The sequence below is a fragment of the Ambystoma mexicanum genome, chromosome 10 (genome assembly GCF_040938575.1).
Source record: "Ambystoma mexicanum isolate Mex_15411 chromosome 10, UKY_AmexF1_1, whole genome shotgun sequence".
Classification (NCBI taxonomy): Eukaryota; Metazoa; Chordata; class Amphibia; order Caudata; family Ambystomatidae; genus Ambystoma; species Ambystoma mexicanum.
In genome coordinates, this window is record NC_090932.1 from 886,262,377 (window position 1) to 886,285,292 (window position 22,916).

The following is a 22,916-nucleotide window of genomic DNA, read 5'->3' on the forward strand; positions in this document are numbered from 1 at the left end:
AGCAACAAGAGAGTTTTGCATTATAACCTGGATTAAGCTGCATTTGGGAACCAGGGAAGGGGGTTAATGTTTGCCCCGACTCCACATGTCTCAGGGGGTGCCCTCCCCCTGTTTGAAGGCATAGTCTTGCTCCACCAGCCAACGTTTTGCTATAGCTGACCCCTTGGGCCAGTCCTCCTCGATATAGAGGCTAGTTGTGTGATTTTCATCTCGAGGGCCGTGTGCAAAGCGCGCAGTACAGCGCCGGGGTCACAGTAAACTCGGGGTTTATAACGCGCTGGCTGCTCTTTCCTTTGTGAGGCCAGGTTATTGGAGCACGCGCAGGCCGGCAGGTGGCTGTGAGGAAGGCGAGCCGCCCAATAGAAGCCTCTGGAGGCCAGAGTCCAGCCTTCAGTCCTGAGCGCGTGGCAGCCGCACAGGTGCACTCCAGGCGGCACTCGCCATGGCGCGCTCTGTGGCTCTGTTAACGCTCCTCGTCTCTTTGCACCCCGGTAAGTGATGGAAGCGCTCCCTCTTTTTTGGCAGCCTTAACAAACTTTACTTTACACTTTCTCGTATCCGTCTTTGATTAGCGTCATCTGTGTTTATATCGAACACCGGTAAGGGCAGCTGCAATTTGGATGTTGATGTTGGTGCAGCATCGGGGAACTTTCACGCATTTTTTAAGAAAATCAAAATATAGTTTCAACGATGTTTCCAGTTAGTCGTTATCGGTAGTCATGTGCCCGATGGATCAGGAGTAATTTCATAGTCGTGATCATTTTCCTCCATATGACCGTGCCCGCTGCTTGTAGTAGAGCCTGCAGCGCCCGGCGCTGCTTCGAAGCGCTGCCAAGGAGCAGCGAAGGGAATACGTGGGGACGAAAGCCAAAGACGGGAGTTGGAAAGAGGCTGGTGGCGGGGCGCTCGCCAAGGAAGCATGATGACTGCAGCCCTTTCATTGCTTTAAAAGTGTTCCGAAAGCGGCTTCAAAGGAGCAGAGGCGTTCAGAGGGAAGGACTACTGAGGTGCACGGCAGAGATTGCAACGGGGGTGCGGGTCGGGGGGGAGGGACAGCGCGGGAGTGTGTATGGTGCGTAGACCCTGTTGGCGTGTCTGTTCCGTTTAGGGCCTCTGGAGAGCATGTATTCTGTGATGTCATTTCGAAGTGTTGCAGGATATCTTGCGTTTAATGGCTTTCAGGGCGCCTTGCCCGAGGCGCTCGCTGTTGTGCTGGTTGCCTTACGCGGCGCTGTGTGCGCCCATTCCACGCGCACAACCCATAGATGCATCTACATCTAGGTAGGCCCGACCCTCACACCTGTCCCTAGGCCAGCATCTGCTGCTCGCATACATTGAGCTCATGGGAACGGTGACAGCAGCAAGACACAATCGAAGCCCCTGCCCCAGCACGCACTACTCGCCCCAGTACCTACCTCCGCGAGAGTTTACTGCAGTGACAACCTCGCCGATTCCCTCCGACCCACTTTGCATGCAGTCTGCATCAAGGAGATCAAGTCCTAAAAATAAACGTGGGGGCACTCATCAACAAAGCGCAATGCGATGTGACGTTGCCAGAAATTAGCATATCAAGGTGAAATATGCACATTTCCTTAAATTGGCTTTGCATAACCACCCATATTGCACTGGACGAACGGCATTTTCCCCTTATAAAATCAACACACACACAAAACCAAGAGAGGATATTTTCTTCTAATAGTGTTTTTGAAAACGTTAGAAGGTGTGCATGGTTTTACACATGTTTTTTTTCTCCCCTGGATCATGCAGTACCGAAACGGGACATTTCACCTTTAGTTGTTTTTCTTCATCGGGTTATATAGTGCAGTTGTGTGTCCCGGCCTGCACACCTGACGATTGTGGTTCGATTCTCAAGTCAGCTTTAATTCATAAATTCAAGGAAGACATTCAATGTTTCTCATTTTAGCTGGGGGGGGGGCTAAATCCACCCTCTCAATAGAGTGGGTGGACTCCGTCCACCCGCGTGTACCCTCGACTTGAGCCCTGGACTCTACCCTCAAGGTGGACCCAGACACCAGGCTCTGCTCTACTGTATAGCCAAGCTGTGCAGCAACCCCACTTCATGGAAGCCACATCACAATGGCGGCTGCGCACTACACAAAACACCTTTGCATTGCGTGGGATATGGTGCTACGTGTTTGCTAACGGTGGGTCTAGGTTGGCTTTTTCGTTATTTTTCATTTGTTTTGGGAGACCCCCGTTGGCTTGTGTATAATTTGCAGTGTCTGTTGTGTTGGTTGACATGTGATATGAAGCCCCTTTGTTTAGTCTATTTTCCAGAATGTGGGCAGCCTTTTGGGGATGTTATAACATGTTTAGAAGTCCGTTAGGACGTGAGTGTCGCATTCCTAATGTTTCAGGTATCAGACTGGTGCGGGACAATCGTGTGCAGGGCAGTGGCAGATTTAAGGCAAAGGGCCTCTGGTCAAGACTGACAGAGGCCCCTTGGTAGGCGGAGCTTCGTGGCAGGGGGGTTAATGGTTATCGGAAGAGGGACAGTAATGAACTTTAGGATACGTGTTCCATGTATTGTACCATCACTAAGCCCCTCCTGTTGTAAATGGGTGCTTACTGAGTCTGGTACTCCTGCAGCCAGTGCAGTTTGACTTTGAGGTGAGAAAGGCAGAGGAGGGGGGCCGTGGGCATTTGTCCCTTGTCTGATTGTTAAATCCGCCTCAGGTGCAGGGCACCCATACCTGCTGTGCCCTGAACGACACATTCCACAGAAATCCACGTCTTCCAGCGCCTAATGGCTTAACTCTATTAAACATTTACGAACCAAAATATTAAAGATTAACCAGAAGGTGTAACTAAAAAAAAACCACAAGTGCAAGCAACTTGACACGGTTATCCATTTATTGGCCTGTTTATTGCTGGAAATGATGCAGAGTGCAACGTGGGACACTAAAGGTCAGTGGAAAAGACAACCTTTGGTTTGACAATTCAGCTAAAGAAAAGAAAAACTCTTGCAACTTCTGTAAACGTTGTTAGGCAGAATCCTGTGCAGTTCCATTAGGGAGAACTACAGAAGGTTAAGACTACAGCTATATGCAATAAATCCCCTTTGGTATCAGTCTGTACCACAAAGATTTAGTTGGTAGCTGTGGCTAAGCAGTCAGACTTATCTCAAGAGGGAGATGAGCAGTATTCAGGGTTTACACATTAGGACTACAATACTATGGAACAAGGAAACACTGACCAAAGCTTTGTATAACAAAAAAAATATACATTTTCTTTTACACACTCTGATGTTCACACACAAATCACTATTATAAAAGCAAGTTAAATCAGTCAAGAAAAGTATACACAACTCCCTATTTAAATTGTAGACAAGTTTGAGAAAGAGTGAAAACTGAGCAAAACGGCACAGTGTAAACTAAGCAGAAATGGCACTCTAACAATTTCTCAAAAGGGAGGGGAAAGGACAAGTTATACAGGTTTATACTCTTTAACACACCAGCAACACTTCCCAATAAGATTGTGAACAAGTTAGGCAAGGCAGTACTTTAGTATATGCAATACTGAGGTGAAAACCGAGCAAAATGGCACTTCACAAATTTAAAAAGAGGGAAGGAAAAGGTGGTTATAAGAGTTAGGTGCACCAATACATTTCTAGGTGAGAAGCACTCTAGAGAAGGCAGTTGTAACAGATTTAGCCAGAGTCAATAGGCCTGTGCCAGAGTCAGTGGTGCAGGGCAATGTGCCCAGGAGCAAAATGTTCTAGTAGCTGCAGTCAAGTCTTTGTTTAACGATTCGAAAAGGCGGTTGCAGAAGGTGAAAGACAATGTTAGATGATAGGGGCGGCCAACCCAGTAGGTAAGTAAAGGATTTAAAACACCTTTAGCAGTACCCAACGAAACGGGAGATCTGGCGGAACAATATACCTTAAAAGTGGAAGAGGCTCCTGCGGCGGCGGTAGTTCCTAGCAGTTCCTGCAGTTCGGTAGATCCAGCAGAGGAAGAGAGACACTCGTCGTAGAGGAAGGTTCGAGTTACTGCACTGCCCAGGGATGAAACCAGCCGCGGTGCTGCCAAAACGAATAAAAGGTACGCTCCTTTAAATCGCGGTTGTGGTGGACGGGTGCCTGGCTATCCAATCTTCAAGTGCAGGGCACTGGCGATTCGACCAAGGCAGGTCCTGAAAGGTGATTGGCAAACTGGTTGGCCCCACCAGCTCAAGGGAAGAAGACTCTTGCAGAGGAAGATCTTCTCAAGTCGTTGGAGAAAAGTGGTGAGGATCTGCAGCAGGGCTTCACCAGTGGTTAAGACAATTCTCCCTAACAAATGTTCACAGTTTTTATTAGATGACGTCATAAAGGCCTCCTAGGCTGCTGCCCTGAGACTACTACAGTTCTGATTTTGCACTTTATAAAATTAACCCCTAGGGTTCACATAAACCATTCCTTTGCGTTTCATGAGTGTTGCGACATCCGCAGTGATAAAGGAGGCTATGAAAATGAGGCACTGGTGCATATCACAGAGCATTTTGTAATTCTGGGTTACACCGTGAGAGAGACCATTGCATTCACAAAGAGAGTGACTCGGATTTACTCCCGACTTACTCTTCTTTTTCCAGTAGTCAGTCACTCCTGGTAATTTAGTCAGTAATCTGATCGTTTTTAATTCTAGGAGTAAATTCTTCTCATTCAGGAGTAAATAGCAGATAACATAGCTCAGTGGGTTGAGTTTACGCTGCTGCGATCCATGCGTGATCTGCAGGTTAAAATCCTGGAAAGCCAACTCCGCCTTTAATCCTTCCGAAGTCGATAAATGAGTACCAACTTCGGCTGGGATGACTCATGTATGTAAATATGTTCTATCTACAGCGCTTAGGCGTAAACGCTATATACATTATCATTATCAGTAAATCAGAGTTGCGCCAGCTAACTTTTCTTTTAATCTGATAGTCTGTCACTAGACGCAAGTCTGATTTACTCCTGACTTACTCTTCTCTTTCCAGGAGTAATTCCGAGCTCCTTCTGGTAACTTCTTTTTGAATCACTCTCTCTCCATTGTTAAGTCAACAGTATATCAGAGTTACCACTAGTAACATGTTTGTGCTTCTGCCCCAGCGAGCATCATAGGTCTCAGTGGAATGTTTTTTTGTTTTTTTTTTTACTCTAGTCTGGTGACACCATTGCTTTCTGGAAGAAATCCTAGCTTTTACTTTTTGCAAAGTATTTATCTAAATTTGGGGTCGTTGAGAGGTGTCCTCCAATGATATTCGTATTTTGCTCCTATAGATTTGGCCAGGTCTCTGTATGGAAACTTACTCACTGCACCCTGTTTCTTTTATTCACTTGTTGCCATAGTTATGTTTTTTGCACACCCTGAACCACCCTAAAAAATATACCGGATTACTGCACACAAATGTTTCAATAGAGGAAAAAAAAGTAAAGAGCGCACAAAAAGGCTATCACTGTAGTTGTGTAAATTGTATCCAGTGAAGGTCCTGTTCACCATCCAGGGACCGGCACACCAAGGATGCAGAGAAACGAACTTTGCAACAGCCTACCTATTGTAATGGATCCCCAGCATCTTGTTAAGATGGCTGCCACTGTGATGCCAGGCCCACTAGGCTCCCAGCCTGTCTTGCCGACCGAAGAAGCTGATTGGAGAAGGCCCATTACATCTGGCCTTACCTCCCAGCCGGGAGGCGGCGCAGCCAGCCCCCAGTAAAGGCCCAAAGTCAAGGCCACTGGTAGCTGTCTCTGCCGGTCCCGTTCACCATCCAGGGACCGGCACACCAAGGATGCCGAAAAACGAACTTTGCAACAGTCTACCTGTTGTAATGGAGCCCCAGCATCTTGTTAAGATGGCCCGTGGCCACGATGCCAGGCCCACTAGGCTCCCAGCCTGCCTTGCCGACTGAAGATGCTGATTGGAAGAGGTCTGTTACATCTGTGGCCTTAGATCCCAGCCAAGAGGCCCAGCCGGCCCTTAGTGAAGGCCCGAAGTGAGGGTCTCTGGTAGCTCTCTCTGCCTTCTCAGCCGATGAAGCGACAATGCCACGGACTACTGCCATCTTCTTACATCACACCGCCTCCCCGTACCAGCTACAAGCACAGATGAGCCTCTAGCACCCTCCCCGATATGTACTCAGGCTTGTACACCATTGTATGCTACTGCCCGTATCTCCAATTCATCTGCTGTCCTAACCATGCCTTTCCTCCCCCTCTCCTACCAGGGCTCGCCTACTGCCACTCTAACCGAGCATGCCTCGACTGTGCACCAACCACGGCACGTAAAATAGCCTGCTTCATCACTATGTTGCCCACAAGCCTTGTCACTTGCCTACAAAAATGCTGCCACTGGCATTCCCCTGCCGGCAACTCTTTTTCTCCCGGCGCTACTTAAGCTATGCACATGGAGAGCTCCGGCATCACCCGTGGCCCGCCAGCTGCTGACACGTTACCACCAATCATTAGGACAACTTCCTCCTTGCCGAAGTCCGCTGGCGCCCAATCCAAGTTGTTTTCTCTCCTTGGTAAGCGGGTGGAAGACTGACATTCCCCACTAAGGAAGTCAGTTTCAGCAACACTTATTAGTTGCATCAAGCGATTGAAAAATCAAGGCAAGCTTTACAAGTAGGTATTCCACATAGGGCTATACCTCATACCCTAGGGGGCAGGGTTGTTTAGAGGTCTAATCATAAGACTTTTTGAGTATATATAAATTGTGCCTTCATCCCATTAGGAACCTATAAGAACACCAGAACCCCAGGAAGTTCAATTCCACACACTGCTCTACATACAAAACACACAAGAAGTTATCTATGCCCCTGATAAATGTCCATCTATTAATGTTGCTGTTAGGACAGAAACTTGTGCAAGTCAGGCTTTGATTTTCAATGGAATTGTCCACAAATGTACACATAAAATTGATTGTAAACCATTTGTCATTGAGATATTGAGATCTTCTCCACTATTGATGATTTGTGTATACATATTTTTATTATTGTGGAGTGTGAGTTTTTTACATTGGGCCTCATTACGAGTTGGGCGCAAAGGGATACCGGGCACCGGTAAGGACACTGGTGCCGGTAATCCCTTTGCGCCCTATTCCGAGTTCCCTTAGCGGGTCCCTTCCTTAACGCCGTTATTAGCGCCTTCCCATTGAGCCCTATGGGGGCTCAAATGGGAATGTGGAATGGCTTTTTCAATGGGGACTTACCGGTCCCGCAAAGGTCGGAATAGACTGGTAAGTCCCCATTGAACGAGGGCGGACTCGGTACCGGTATTGGAGGTAGTCATGGCGAAGTCTGATGAAGTCTTCGTGGGCTAGGCCGAATTTATCATGGTATAGCTGTGTTTTAGTTGAATGATCGTGTATAGGAGAGAGTAAGCCTATTAGTGTGATATGGTGGTTGTCAGTAAACCGCCTGAGATCAGGCACGTGAGAAGGACAGTGGGGGCGTACATAGCGGCATACATATATGAAGCGACAGGATGGATAGGGGTAAACATGGGATACAGATAAACATGGGGATACAGGTATATAGCATATATAGGAGATACAGATATGTACCGTCTGCTGCAGCATCCCTACTGCACGCAGCATTTGCATCGTCTGCAGCATCCGCAACATCCGTAGCATCCGCACCATCCACACCATCCACAGTGTCCGCACCATCCGTAGTCACCGCACCATCCGTAGTCACTGCACCATCAGCAGCGTCCGCACCATCCGTAGCATCTGCACTAACCGTAGTACCACACCATTCGTAGTATCCGCACCATCCACAACATCCATAACATTCGCACCATTTGCAACATCTGTATCAACCCTAGCTTCTGCCAGATCCGTGACATCTGCGCCATATGCACCATTCATAACATATGTGACATCCGTGCCATCTGTGTCATCCGCACCATCCATACCATCCAAGACATTCGCTTGCATCCACTCTATCCGTTCCTTCTACTCCATCCGTTCTGTCCACTCCGTCTGTTCCATGCACTCCATCCGTTCCATGCAATCCATCCGATCTGTGCACTCCATCCGTTTCATGCACTCCATCCGATCCGTGCACTCCATCCAATCCGTGCACTCCATCCGTTCAAGCACTCCATCTAATCCGTGCACTCCTTCCGATCCATGCACTCCATCAGTTCCATGTACTCCATCTATTCCATGCACTCCATCAGTTCCATGCACTCCATCCGCTCCACCCATTCCATCCTCTCCACCCGTTTCATCCGCTCCACCCGTTTAATGGATCTGTTCCATCCCCTCGTCTGTTCCATCCTCTCGTCCGTTCCCTCCCCTCACCTGTACCATCCACTTCATCTGGTCCATCCACTTTATCCGGTCCATCCACTCAATTCGGTCCATCCACTTCGATTCGGTCCATCAAGTCCATCCGTTCCATGCGTTTCATCCGTTCCATGTGTTCCATTCGATCGATCTAATCTATTCGTTCCATGCGTTCCATCCGTTCCATCCTTTCCACCTACTCCGTCGGTTCCAAATACTCCGTCTGTTCCATCCGCTCTGTTTGTTCCATCTCTTTCATCCACTCCGTCCGTTCCATCTGTTCCATCCATTCCATCTGTCCCATCCACTCTATCTGTTCCATCCACTCAGTCTGTTCCAACTGCTCTATGCCTTCCATCATTTCCATCCACTCCATACGTTTCATTTACTCCATCCGTTCCATCCACTCCATCTGCACCATCCGCAGTGTCCGCACCATCTGCAGCGTCCACACCATCCGCAGCGTCCGCACCATCCATAGTCACCGCACCATCCATAGTCACTGCACCATCAGTAGCGTCCGCACCATCCACAGCGTCCACACCATCCGCAGCGTCCGCACCATCCGTAGCATCCGCACCATCCTTAGCATCTGCACCAACGGTAGTATCCGCACCATCCGCAACATCCATAACATTTGCACCATTTGCAATGTCTGTATCAACCCTAGCTTCTGCCAGATCCGTGACATCCGCGCATCCGCAGCACATGCACCATTCATAACATCTGTGACATCCGCACCATCTGTGTCATCCGCACCATCCACGCCAACAACGCCATCCAAGACATTCGCTTTGTCCGTTCAATTCACTCCATCCATTCCATCCACTCTATCCGTTCCTTCTACTCCATCCGTTCTGTCCACTCCATCCGTTCCATGCACTCCATCCGATCCGTGCACTCCCTCCGTTCCATGCACTCCATCTGATCCGTGCACTCCATCCGATCCATGCACCCCATCCGTTCCATGCACTCCATCCGTTCCATGCACTCCATCCGTTCCACGCACTCCATCCGCTCCACCCATTCCATCCGCTCCACCCGTTTCATCCGCTCCACCCGTTTCATCCGCTCCACCCGTTCTATGGATCTGTTCCATTCCCTCATCGGTTCCATCCCCTCATCGGTTCCATCCCCTCGTCTGTTCCATCCCTCGTCCATTACCTCCCCTCATCTGTTCCATCCACTTCATCTGGTCCATCCAGTTCATCCGGTCCATCATGTCCATCCACTCGATTCGGTCCATCCACTCCATTCGTTCCATCCGCTCCATCCACTCCATCCTTTCCATCCACTACATACGTTCCATCCACTCCATCTGTTCCATCAACTTCATCTGTTCTACATTTGTTTTATCTATTATATCCGTTCCATCCATTTCATCCATTCTATCTATTCCATCTGTTCCATCTACTTGTCTGTACCATCAACTCCATCTGTTCCATCCATTTCGTCTGTTCTCTCTTTTACATCCATTCAATCTACTCTATCCGTTCCATCTGCTCTATTTGTTCCATCTATTCAGTCTGTTCCATCTGCTCCATGCATTCCATCATTTCAATCCACTCCATCCGTTCCATCCACTCCATCTGTTCCATCCACTCCATCCGTTCTATCTATTACATTCCTTTCATCTATTATATCCATTCCATCCGTTCTATCTATTCCGTCTGTTCCATCCGCACCATCTGTTCCATCCACTCCATCCGTTCCATCCACTCATCTGTTCCATCCGTTCCATCAGTTCTATCTTTTACATCCGTACCACCCCTCTCATCTGTTCTGTCACTCCATCCGTTCAATCTACTCTATACGTTCCATCTGCTCTATTTGTTCCATCCATTCAGTCTGTTCCATCTGCTCCATGCATTCCATCATTTCCATCCACTCCATACGTTCCATCCACTCCTTTAGTTTCATCCATTCCATGCAATCAATCCGTTCCATCCACTCCATCCGTGGCATTCTCTCCATCCGTTCCATCCGGTCCATCCGGTCCATCCACTCCGTCTGTTCCATGTGTTCCATCAGGTCCATGCATTCTATCCTTTCCATGCATTCTATCCGTTCTATCCACTCTGTCCGTCCCATCCACTCCATCTGTTCAATCCACTCCATCCACTCCATCTGTTCCATCCACTCCATCCGTTCCATCCACTCCATCCGTTCCATGCACTCCATCCGTTCCACGCACTCCATCCGCTCCACCCATTCCATCCGCTCCACCCGTTTCATCCGCTCCACCCGTTTCATCCGCTCCACCCGTTCTATGGATCTGTTCCATTCCCTCATCGGTTCCATCCCCTCATCGGTTCCATCCCCTCGTCTGTTCCATCCCTCGTCCATTACCTCCCCTCATCTGTTCCATCCACTTCATCTGGTCCATCCAGTTCATCCGGTCCATCATGTCCATCCACTCGATTCGGTCCATCCACTCCATTCGTTCCATCCGCTCCATCCACTCCATCCTTTCCATCCACTACATACGTTCCATCCACTCCATCTGTTCCATCAACTTCATCTGTTCTACATTTGTTTTATCTATTATATCCGTTCCATCCATTTCATCCATTCTATCTATTCCATCTGTTCCATCTACTTGTCTGTGCCATCAACTCCATCTGTTCCATCCATTTCGTCTGTTCTCTCTTTTACATCCATTCAATCTACTCTATCCGTTCCATCTGCTCTATTTGTTCCATCTATTCAGTCTGTTCCATCTGCTCCATGCATTCCATCATTTCCATCCACTCCATCCGTTCCATCCACTCCATCTGTTCCATCCACTCCATCCGTTCTATCTATTACATTCCTTTCATCTATTATATCCATTCCATCCGTTCTATCTATTCCGTCTGTTCCATCCGCACCATCTGTTCCATCCACTCCATCCGTTCCATCCACTCATCTGTTCCATCCGTTCCATCAGTTCTATCTTTTACATCCGTACCACCCCTCTCATCTGTTCTGTCACTCCATCCGTTCAATCTACTCTATACGTTCCATGTGCTCTATTTGTTCCATCCATTCAGTCTGTTCCATCTGCTCCATGCATTCCATCATTTCCATCCACTCCATACGTTCCATCCACTCCTTTAGTTTCATCCATTCCATGCAATCAATCCGTTCCATCCACTCCATCCGTGGCATTCTCTCCATCCGTTCCATCCGGTCCATCCACTCCGTCTGTTCCATGTGTTCCATCAGGTCCATGCATTCTATCCTTTCCATGCATTCTATCCGTTCTATCCACTCTGTCCGTCCCATCCACTCCATCTGTTCAATCCACTCCATCCACTCCATCTGTTCCATCCACTCCATCCGTTCCATCCACTCCATCCGTTCCATCCACTCCATCCATTCATCTACTCCATCCGTTCCATCCACTCCATCCATTCCGTCCACCCCATCCGTTCCGTCCACCCCACCTGTTCCATCCACTCATCCGTTCCATCCACTCCATCCGTTCCATCTGTTCCATCCACTCTATCTGTTCCATTTGCTCCCTGCATTCCATTATTTCCATCCACTCCATATGTGTCATCCACTCCATCCGTTTCATCCTTCCATGTGTTCCTTCTGTTCCATGAGTTCCATCTACTCCATCCGTTCAATCCGTTCCATCCACTCCATCCACTTCATCCGTTCCATTCACTCCATCCGTTCCATCCGCTCCATCCGTTCCATCCACTCCATCTGTTCTATCCCCTCATCCACTCCATCCCCTCATCCATTCCATCCCCTCATCTGTTCCATGCACTCTATCTGTTCCATCCACTCGCTCCGTTCCATCCACTCGATCCGTTCCACTCATTTCATCCGTTCCATTCACTTCACCCGTTCTATCCACTCCATCCGTTCCAGCCATTCCATTCACTCCATCCGTTCCATCCATTCCATTCACCTCATCCGTTCCATCCCCTCATCTGTTCCATCCCCTCATCCGTTCCATCCCCTCATCCGTTCCATCCACTCAATCCGTTTCATCTACTCGATCCGTTTCATCTACTCGATCCGTTCCATCCATTCCATTCCATCCGTTTCACTTACTCTATCCGTTTCACTCACTCTATCCGTTTTAGTTACTCTATCCGTTTTAGTCATTCTATCCGTTCCATCGACTCCCTTTGCTCTTTATTCAAACAACCCTGGATTTCTGTTTATTGTGACTATTCATTCCATTTGCTCTAAGCGTCGATTCTTTATGGGAAGAGCCACATTTTCAGTAATTTGCGGAAAGACAGGTAGTCTTCGGTGTGTCGAATGTGGGGTGGAAGCGAGTTCCATAGAGTGGGGCAAAGGCTGAGAATGAGGATCCTCCTAACCTGACTGAGTTGGTGTTTGGTATCACTAAAAGGAGGGCAGAGCTTGATCTTAGAGTGCGCAGTGGGTAGTAGGGTTTAAGCTTGTTCTGTAGGTATAAAGGGCCGGTTTTATGCCCTGGTCGGTGGGAGATGCATAGGGTTTTGAAAGTCGCCCTTCATCCATCCAGGAGCCAGTGGAGAGTTCTGAGAGCTGGAGAGGTGTGGTCTCTTGGACCCAGTGCTAGAAGCATTTTGGCTGCAGCGTTTTGTGCGCTTTGTAATTTAATGAGGTGGTATGCTTGGACCCCGAGGTAGAGGGAGTTGGCATAGTCCAGTTTCGACATTACAATAGATTGGACAGCGTTGAGTCTGTTGGGCAAGGAGAGGTACGGAAAAATGCCTCTAAGAATTTTGAGGTGGTAATGGCAGTACTTAGAGACGTTGATTTGGCGCGAGAGGGTTAGGTCAGAGTCGAAAATGCATCCAAGGTTTTTTATGGCCTCTAGTTCAGATAAATGCTTTGCATACAATGAAGAGTATGTACAAAAATTACTTACCTCTGCCTCCATTTTAGGATTGGAACGTAATCTTGGTGTTACAGACAAAGACGATCAATGGGATGAATTAGTACAGATAAGAAAACAACTGATAAGAAGTGAACTCCATGCTATGATCATGATTGAATATTTGAAAAATCAGGCTCTACCACAAGGCCTAATCGTACGGAACGAACCATGACTGTTCCTCGATAACAATGATTTCAAATTAAAATGGAGTAAATAAATATGGCCGCGACTGGTTGATTTTTATTATTGAAACTGCTCAAGAAACTGTCAAGAAAATTGAAATCCATCTTAATCTACTACAGGAATAAATCAGAAATAAGTTTGATGTAGAGGCATTTAAGTGCAGACTAGACAAGCATCTCAAGGAGGTGCAAGAATTTAAGGTGGAAACGGTAACAGAAAGAGTTAAAATAATTAAAAAAGATTTATAACATGAGAAAGGATTTGCCTATACTAACAAGGACTATAAGTTTGGGGACACACGTGAAGGCCAGAAACCCAATCAATGTGTTCGTTTTAGAAACACTTCTTATAGTTCCAGTGATGCGGGTGGATCAGGTGACAATGATGACCATAGTAGACCAGGCCCAAGCGGATATGACAATGAAAATGACAATCTTTCCAAACGTGGGAGGGGACCTAGAGGTAACTTCTCCACTAGAAACGGACAACAGTGACCTTTTTTAGGAAGAGGAAACAACCATTGAGAATGGGAACCCGAGCGGATGCAGACCCACAGCTACAGGGGTTGATAGTAAATTTGTCTAATCGTCCACTCACCTAACTAGAAGAACTAACTCTGAACAAAGAACTTAACATTGTGGTTTTGAAATACCACAATCCATTTGCATTTCGAACAGAGTTTCATACATTTATGGGGAAAGTCCATTTAAAGGATTTCTTCAATAAACCAAGCTTTGGTGAATCGGATAATTGGAGTGGACTACGCAAAGCATCTATTTTATGTGCCTCCAGTAGTTCTTGTTCTGCTGAATCCTGTTTTTTTAAAAATAAAAGTGATGCAAGAAATTGAACAACTAGACTCTAAAGGCATCCCCAACCACTCAAATATAAGTAAGAAAGAACACATACTCTGAAAGCCCTGGGGTCAAACAACAAACTCATTATTCGACAAGCTGAAAAAGGGAGAGCTATAGTTATAATGAATAGGAGTGACTATGTAGAAGAATGTCGGAGACTATTGTAAGATGGCAATAGTTACCAACAAATTTACAGCAACCCCAGTGAGAGATTACTGTCCATGATCAAGATCAAAGTAGGGAAGCCAGCCGAGATGAAACTTATCAGTAAACACGAGGGTGAATATTTGGTCAAGGACGACGGCAGAGTCCCCATATTTTCCATCCTCCCCAAAATTCATAAGAGGTTGGAGAAACTCCCAGGGAGACCCATAGTGTCGGGTATCAATTCTATACTTGAACCGTTGTCCAAATTTATTGATTATTATCTCAGACCCTTCATACCAGGAATTAAGAGTTTTGTTCAGGATACTAAAGACACCATTAATTGCAGTATATCAATATTCCACAGCAGGCCACACACGAAGTGGCAGAGGAAACCCTGCTCAAGAGAAGTGACAACAACCCCATATCTAATTCCTTCATCAGATGGTGTACAGAGTTGGCACTCACAAAAAACTTTTTTCAATTCATGGGCCAGTTTTACAATCAAGTTGAGGGAATGGCTATGGGAGTGGCCATGGCCCCTAATCTAGCTAACCTCTATGTCAATATGTTTGAGGAAACCACTGTCTTTTCTGTACACAATCCCAATAAAGCTAAATTGATATGCTGGCTCAGATATATAGACAATGTGTTTGTAGTTTTGTCAGTGACAGAAGAAGAGGCCAATACCTTTGTGACTCGGTTAAATGAACGGAATAGATATCTAAAGTTTACTGCTAGCATCAACAATAGGCAACAACAGGCAACAACAGAGGACTCTGTGGGGGCTCCCCCGAGTGATGGACCATCACTCGTGTGGCAATTGTGTCATGTGCTCATCCACGAAAAAAACATTGTCAGTAAATTTGGGTTTAAAACGAGCTTGGGAATTGAGTGGCCTTACCAATTGTAACACTGAGAATGTTTTATATTTAATCACATGCCCTTTTCTATACATCTACATGGGTAAGACAAATAGAAAGTGCAAAACCAGAATGATCAAGCACAGGAACTGCATTAAGAACAGAATTGAACAAGCTCCATTAGTGAAATATTTTATGGAGGTAGGACATACTCATTTGGACTTTGAATGGGTTATCCTAAAAAAAAGCAAAGGTGCCTCGCAAGAGGTGGTTAACAGGAAATTACTTAATCTTGAACAAAAACATATCTTTATGACAAAAAGTCACATCAAAGGTCTTAACGAGAATGTGGAATGGCATAATATAACCAGGTAAAGATCCTGCGCTGGCAATTCTGGTTTGAATATTGAGATAATGATGTAATATGGTCTAGATTGTAAATCTCTGCACTACTTTGTATTTACCTTTTTTACATTGCATTAGTTGATATTGCGGTATACACAATGTCCAGGTTGTCGAAAACTGTATGAGATACATGTGTGTTTCAGTTCCTCTTGTTAAGAGAATATGCATTTGTATAGGGAATATGGGCTCATTTGTCTGCTTAAGCCATGATAGAGGTACACGCCCTGTATGGGAGTACTCATTTTTATTGCCATCCGAGGCCTCGTGCTGCCCCTCCACATCCATTTAGGAATTAGTTAACTTATAAAAATAAACAAGATATATATATGTTTTGGTTACTCTTATCAAGAGAATATGTATCCTTATATGGAATATGGTCTCATTATTTCAATTTAACCAAGAGAGGGCTAGTTGTCCGTTGTGGCCACACCAATTTTTATTATCAACCGAGGCCCTGTGCTGCCCCCTCACCTCTATTTGGGATTTTAGTTATTGTATCTCTTTCCATGTCCACCCTTGGCCTTGTGCTGCCCATCCACATCTCTTCAGCACACTGCCAGCAGTGGTTTAGTACACATCGCGGGCCGCACTGATGACATCATTGCGTCGCACAATGGAATATGGAGCATGGGTTCATTAAACTTCTTGAGCTAAGGTAGGGGTTTGTGCTCGCTATGGCCTCACCAATTTTTATTGTCACCTTAGGCCTCATGCTGGCCCCACATCTATGTAGGAATTCAGTTACTCCAGCACAGTGTATGGCCACCCTGGGCCTTGTGCTGCCTATCCACATCTATCCAGCATACTGCCGGCAGCATTTCACGGCTCGCTGCGGGCGGCGCTGATGACATCTTCGTGCCACGGCACGTAAATAGTGGCCATTTTGTTGCGGGAATGCATCTGCGAATCAGAAAACCGGCACACTGCTGTCAGGAACTTCTCTGATCAGGTATAGGGCCTCATTACACGTTGTGCGGTAAAAACCGCAAATTAGCGGCATGGCGCTATCAACGTGTCTGCCCTCGCAAGAGGGCGCTAATAGCGCACAATCACGAGTACGCGGACACGAGCATAGCGCCATGCCATTAATTACCCTACCGCCATGCCGGTAAAGTCCCCTAAAAGTCCCTTACCGGCTTCCACGAAAGTGCAGATAGCACCTCCGCCCTCAAGCTACATGCAAATAGCACTCACCGCTATTAGCGGTGACCGTTAAATTGCGGAACCGGAAATAGCGTCATCGCACAGGAACGGGAAAGAGCACGCGGCCATCTTTAAAAACACAATCCATTGCCATCCTCTGCCCCCAGGACCTGTTTCGAGTTGTGAGCAGTGCAAAATCATCTGGGACACCTGCATCATGCCCAAGGCACTAAAAAAAACCTCCGAAACGCAGTGCAAGGAGAAATATACGCCAGAGGAACTTAACATGCTAACACAGACCCTGGCTGAGAATGCCGAGGTAGTGTTTGCTAATGACATGCGCCGGCCAACCTTATTGAAAAAAAAAGCCATCTGGGAGGAGGTAGCTGTCAAAGTCAGTGCTGTGGGAACCAGCACGCGCACTGTGCGCGAATGCAGGAAGAGGTGGGACTGCGGGTGAGGGGCATCCTGGCTGAAAACCATCGCATTGCCAGTGTCGGTGGAGATGGTTCACCTATCCGAATGAAGGAATGGGAGGAGACATGTTCCAACCTGATTGCCATTGAATCCATTGAAGGAGTGGGCAGCATGGAGTTCGGCGTGGGTACCACTTCAGATGGAGGTGAGTGTACACATGACAGGATGCGATGTGAATGTACTGTCCCCCCCATATGTGAGCACAGACTCCTCTCATGCATGGACACACATCCACACATGCATCCATCTCTCACCATGTCAGTGTCAGACCCAAACACACACACATGCACGCATCACCAGAGACAATTTCCAAACACAACCATGCATGGATGAGGCACTGAACTGGCACATCACCTGCATCCACAACTACTAAGTCCCAATGGCCACAACTGCATCATTTATGTAATCTGCATTAAGTATATTGAAACGCAACCAATGCCATCCCCCTTCTCGTCCCTGACAGGCTCACATACAGATGTTGAGGATGCCACTGATGTATCCCAGGCACCAGCTACGTGCAAGAGGCCAAGGGCACAGGAGCCGGAGGACACCCCAACAACATCCAGGGGCAAGGGGGGAAGGCCACACCTGACGAGCAGAACACATTGCCACAGTGCCACTGCCAGGGCAGTAGTAGCTGCACCAGAAACTGCAGCCCCACCACCGGTGGAGAACCCACTTGCACCAATGCCAGCCACCGAGGGCCCACCATCAGCTGCGGCAAGCTCCGCTGGTGAGGCAGCCGCCACTGCCCCCTATCCGATCCGGAGGACACCCTAGTGGAGCCTATGGTGATGCACACCCCAAGCCCCCCTAGAATCCCAGAGCCAGCCCCAACCCAGACCCCTGGGTCTGATATGACTGTTGAGGACAACTACCCAGCAATAATGTCCCCCATGTTACCTTCACCTGCTGCAGTGGGTGCATCAGAGGGCACAGCATCCAGTGCACGGTCACCCAGCACTGCCCCCCAACTGACCACCATCCTGGGGCGACAACATGAGCTGACTGTGCTAGTTGGCCAGCATGTCGAGGAGGCTGCCCGACTCAGGGAGAACATTGTGGAGACGGTGAGGCACTCCACTGAGAGAATGGATGCAAACACCGACAGGCTATGCAACTAGATAGCGATGCTCAGGGAGGTCCTTGTTCGCATGGCCGACACCATGGACCGCCACTTTTCACAGCCAGCCCAGTCTGCCCCATCATCAACTTCGGGGTCGAGACAGACAAGCCCCCTCCGGCGTTCTACACGCACCACCAGGAGCACGACTGACCGTCCCCAAGATGCTGCCAAAGACAATGGCAAATAGGGTGCCAATGGAGATTCCTCTGTGTGCATTGGCCAGGGCAAACATGCCAGACACATGAGGGACTGTTGGTGGGGGGTAGGGTGTTATGGGTCTGTTGTGGGGGGTGAGGGGTAGGGTGTTATGGATATGTTGTGGGGGTGGGAGGTAGGGTGTTATGGGTCTGTTGTGGGGGGTGGGGGGTAGGGTGGTGGGATGTTTTGTTGCTTGCACTTCTACACCTTTCTGTTTCTTAATACACTGGTTTATGATCAAAACACAGGCTTGGACATCTTCATTGTGTATGTGTACTTTATTGGCGACAGGGTCCATTGCGTGCTCCCAAACATACACCAGTGCATTGATACCCATATCCATCTGACAGTACGTAAACATGTTCCTCAGAATATTTGGTTGATCAGATGCTGTCTCACAGCACGTCCCTCCTGCCCATCCCCTCTTGCAAGACCTGCATCCCCTTCACCTCCGTCCTCATCACCATCATCATCCTCATCAGGTGCTTCCATTTCAACCTCAGGGGACAGTGGCACATTCCGTCTGATACACATATTGTGCAGCATGACACATACTGTGGTGATCTTGCCCACCTTCTCATGTCCATACAGGAGAGCACCGCCAGACCTGCTAATGCACCTAAACCGTGACTTCAAAAGGCCAAAAGTCTGCTCGATCACAATGTGGGTACGGGTATGTGCACAATTGTATTCCTCCTCGTGCCTGTTTTGTGGGTTCCGTACAGGTGTGAGGAGCCAGGTCTTCAGGGGATAGCCCGCATCACCTGTGTGGGGGAAGGAACGGGGTCCTGTTACTGTTCACCTCAAGAGCGGCCTGTTCATATCACACAAATTGATATTGCATTGTGATTCAAGTACACAATTGACAGCATACATGCAGATGGTCTGGGTGACAGCAACCTGCAAGGGGGAGGTTGACCCTGCAAGTAGACATGCCACATTGATGCCTCAAACAGTAATTGACATGTCCTGGGTGATGCGAGGTCTTCGGTGTCCCTGGGCCCAGGCAGATTTGTTTCCACACTGCTGGTGTACTGCCATTCCAACATTGATGTTGCCATGCAGAGAGGCATCTCTTCAGTGGTGGAATAGGTGCATGGGGAAATGCTATGGCTAGTGGTGATCCCTTTGCATGCATTATAGGGCACATTGCATTATTGATGTTGTGCTGGACTAATTCAGGATGCAATCTTGATGGCATGTGTGGAATTTTTGTATTTTGTGGCGTGGAATGTTGTGCAATTTGTATGTGGATGGATGTTTAATGTTACTAGACCTGGAATGTCATCTGTGTTGTGTAGCCTATACTTGCATGTCGGTTCATCTCAAGTACGTTGCCGCCTTCCCAGATGGAGATTGCCGTACATCTGTATGTGCATTTTGCCCACATACGACAGGCTACACCCAGTTGGAGTACGCATGTTCCCCCCCCTTCACACCCAGTTGGAGTACGTATCTCTCCCCCCCTTCACACCCAGTTGGAGTACGTATCTCCCCCCCCTTCACACCCAGTTGGAGTACGTATCTCTCCCCCCCTTCACACCCAGTGGGAGTACGTATCTCTCCCCCCCTTCACACCCAGTTGGAGTACGTATCTCTCCACCCCCCCAGTCACATTGCCATGTGCTTGCCCTGCTACTCACCAATTAGCCACAAACGTTGTCCGGTGTGTTGCTCCATGTAGCGTGGGATAGTTGAGTTCCGCAGGACCATGGAATCATGGGTTGATCCGGGAAATCGTGCACAGCAATGTGTGATTATCTTGTTGCCGTCACATACCATTTGGACATTGATAGAGTGGAATTGCTTCTTGTTTTGGTAGACTACTTCATTGTGATGTGGGACCACCAATTCCACATGGGTACAGTCGATGGCCCCGATGCAACTTGGGATGCCTGCCAGTGAATAGAAGCCAACTTTTGTGTTTGCAATCTCCTGGGCAGTCCGTGGCATGGATATGTGTTCAGGTGCATGCTTCAGGAGGGCATCGAGTACCTGGTTCAGCGTGCGGGAGAATACTGGTTGTGAGATGCCATGCATCTGTCCCACTGTATGCTGGTAGGTGCCAGTGGCCAGAAAGTGCAGCACACTCACCACCTTCAGTAGCGGGGGGATGGCAGTTCTGATGTCTATGAGGCTCACAATGTCGTCGTGGATCATGTCCACGATGCTGGTGATGGTAGCCCTGTCCAGACGGTACAGGGTGTGTATCTGGTCAGGGGTTAGGTTAAATGGACTGGCTCTGATCCTGGGGATTGGTGGGTGCCTCTGTGGTATGATTGGGTGCCGTGGTGGTGCTTGCTGTGCCTGTCTTGCCCTCCTCCTCCTCCTCCTCCTGCGTCTCCTTTGTGCTGCCTGTTGTTGTTGCAGCTGCACTGCAATGAGGTCCTCCAGGCCATCTAATGCTGCCAATATTGGAACCATCTTGGTGTGGGAAAGGGTGTGGGAAGGGGTGTGGTGTGCTCCTTTTGAGCTGCCACAGTCTCCATTGCCTCCACCTGTGCTGATTTTGTCCACCTGTGGCAGGTGGGAACACTGCTCAGTTCTCTTACCGGGTGGTTCGCGATGGCGGTATTAGCGCCATGGCGGTAAGGAGTTTTAGGTGCTTTACCATGCCGCTATTAGCATGGCCGCTTGACTCGTGACAGTGTGCTATTGGCGGCATGGCGCTATTTACGGGATGGTGGGTCGCGCGCACGCGGACTGGCTGCTATTAGTGGCAGCCTACTTAGCGGTGCCGCTAATAGCGGTGAGCCGGGTCGTGATCCGCATGGGTATTTAACGTTACCGGTATTCCATTACCAGTAACGTTAAATCCCTACCGCCTACTGTGTAATGAGGCCCATAGTCTTACTGCTAGCTTACTGGCAACATACCTTTTTTAAATTGAGCATTGTAATTGCCCAATAGATCAGTCATGCTTAGGATGCTGTTTTGCAGTGGCTAGCCATCCAGTGGTGCCCCTTTCAGAGGGATCTCCAGTCTTTGCCATAGTGACTTACAAAGTGCCTAATTTGAGGAAGTCCTGGGGGCACACTATTTTGGAACCCTCCAAAGTAAGTCCACCTATTATATTGTTTTTCGTTGTTTGAAGCATTTTAGACTATTGTTGAGGAGTCATACCCGGAGCTTAGTATGTATATGTCTCCTTCCATATTAGATTGAGGGATACAACACCATGACAGCACTCAGCCCAGCATCATTACCAGACCCAGAACCAGGTTATTGCTATTAATTGCAAGGTAAGACTTGGACGTCTAAATTTCCTTAAGTTTTCCTATAGATTGTTGGAGAGTTTTTCGGTTTTTGAACAGGTATTGTAATACACCACTAGAATCCACAACCCAGGCTGTTTTCTCTCCGAGGTTGGTTGCATCGTGCGATTGGAAAATCAAGTCCACGTTATACAAGAAGGTATTCCACCTAGAGCTACACCTCATACCCTATGGGGCAGGGTTGTTTAGAGGTCTAATCATAAGACGTTTTGAGTATATTAAAATTGTGCCTTAATCCCGTTAGGAACCTGTAGGAAGACCAGGGCTCAAGGAAGTTCACTTCCACATGGCGCTCTACAGACAAAAACAACACAAAGAAGTTATCTAGGCCCCTGATGAATGTCAATCTATTCATTTTGCTATTAGGACAGAAACTTGTGCAAGTCGGGCTATGATTTTCAATAGAATTGTCCACAAATGTACACATTGAAGTGATTGTAAACCATTTGTCATTGAGATATTGAGATCTTCTCCACTATTGATGATTTGTGTATACATGTGTATTATTATTATGGGGTGTGAGGTTTTTACATTGTCTTTTACATTGTTTTTGACATGAATTTTAGTGTGTGATATGTATAATAAAAGGTGAAATATATATATTTTTTAAAATGAGTAATGGGTAAAGATCCATATTTCTGACTATATGCTGAAGCACTTTAGTATCCTTCCATTTGTATATATTATGTTGAGTACCCACTAAGTAGGAGGGCTGTGAATCCCCCATGTGCGACTAGCCGTTTTGAGACGAGTGCCCATCCTGGGCCTGCATTGTCCCTAGACGCTGCTCACAACCTGCTACGGCCCACAGGCAACTTCGCACCTGACACTGTCTAAACCCACCTCAATCCCCTTGCCATGATCCACTGTAAGACACTGAACAAAGCGCTTACTGCTCACATACACCCCTTGCTATCCTCACATAACAAGCCCAGACCAGCCAGCTCGCTACATCCAGCACCACTCAGTTGTGCCATTCCACAAAATGTCTCCCAGACATACACGCATCAGCCTGCATATAGCAGACCCACCAAGCCATTACTGCATCACAATGCCACCTTGGCCTTCACACCCCATGCCAGACAAGAAATACTTAGTTGGC

General features: G+C 47.7%; 1 protein-coding gene across 1 annotated transcript in view; it reads left to right on the plus strand.

Annotated features, from left to right (window-relative positions):
- The first annotated feature begins 253 nt into the window (after positions 1-253).
- MELTF (melanotransferrin) overlaps positions 254-22,916 on the plus strand; it is a 421,114-nt gene continuing 398,451 nt past the window's right edge. Inside the window, exon 1 of the mRNA XM_069618617.1 lies at positions 254-491. Within this exon, the coding sequence (XP_069474718.1) occupies positions 443-491 (49 nt within the window). The 5' untranslated portion in view covers positions 254-442. The remainder of the gene's footprint in view (positions 492-22,916) is intronic.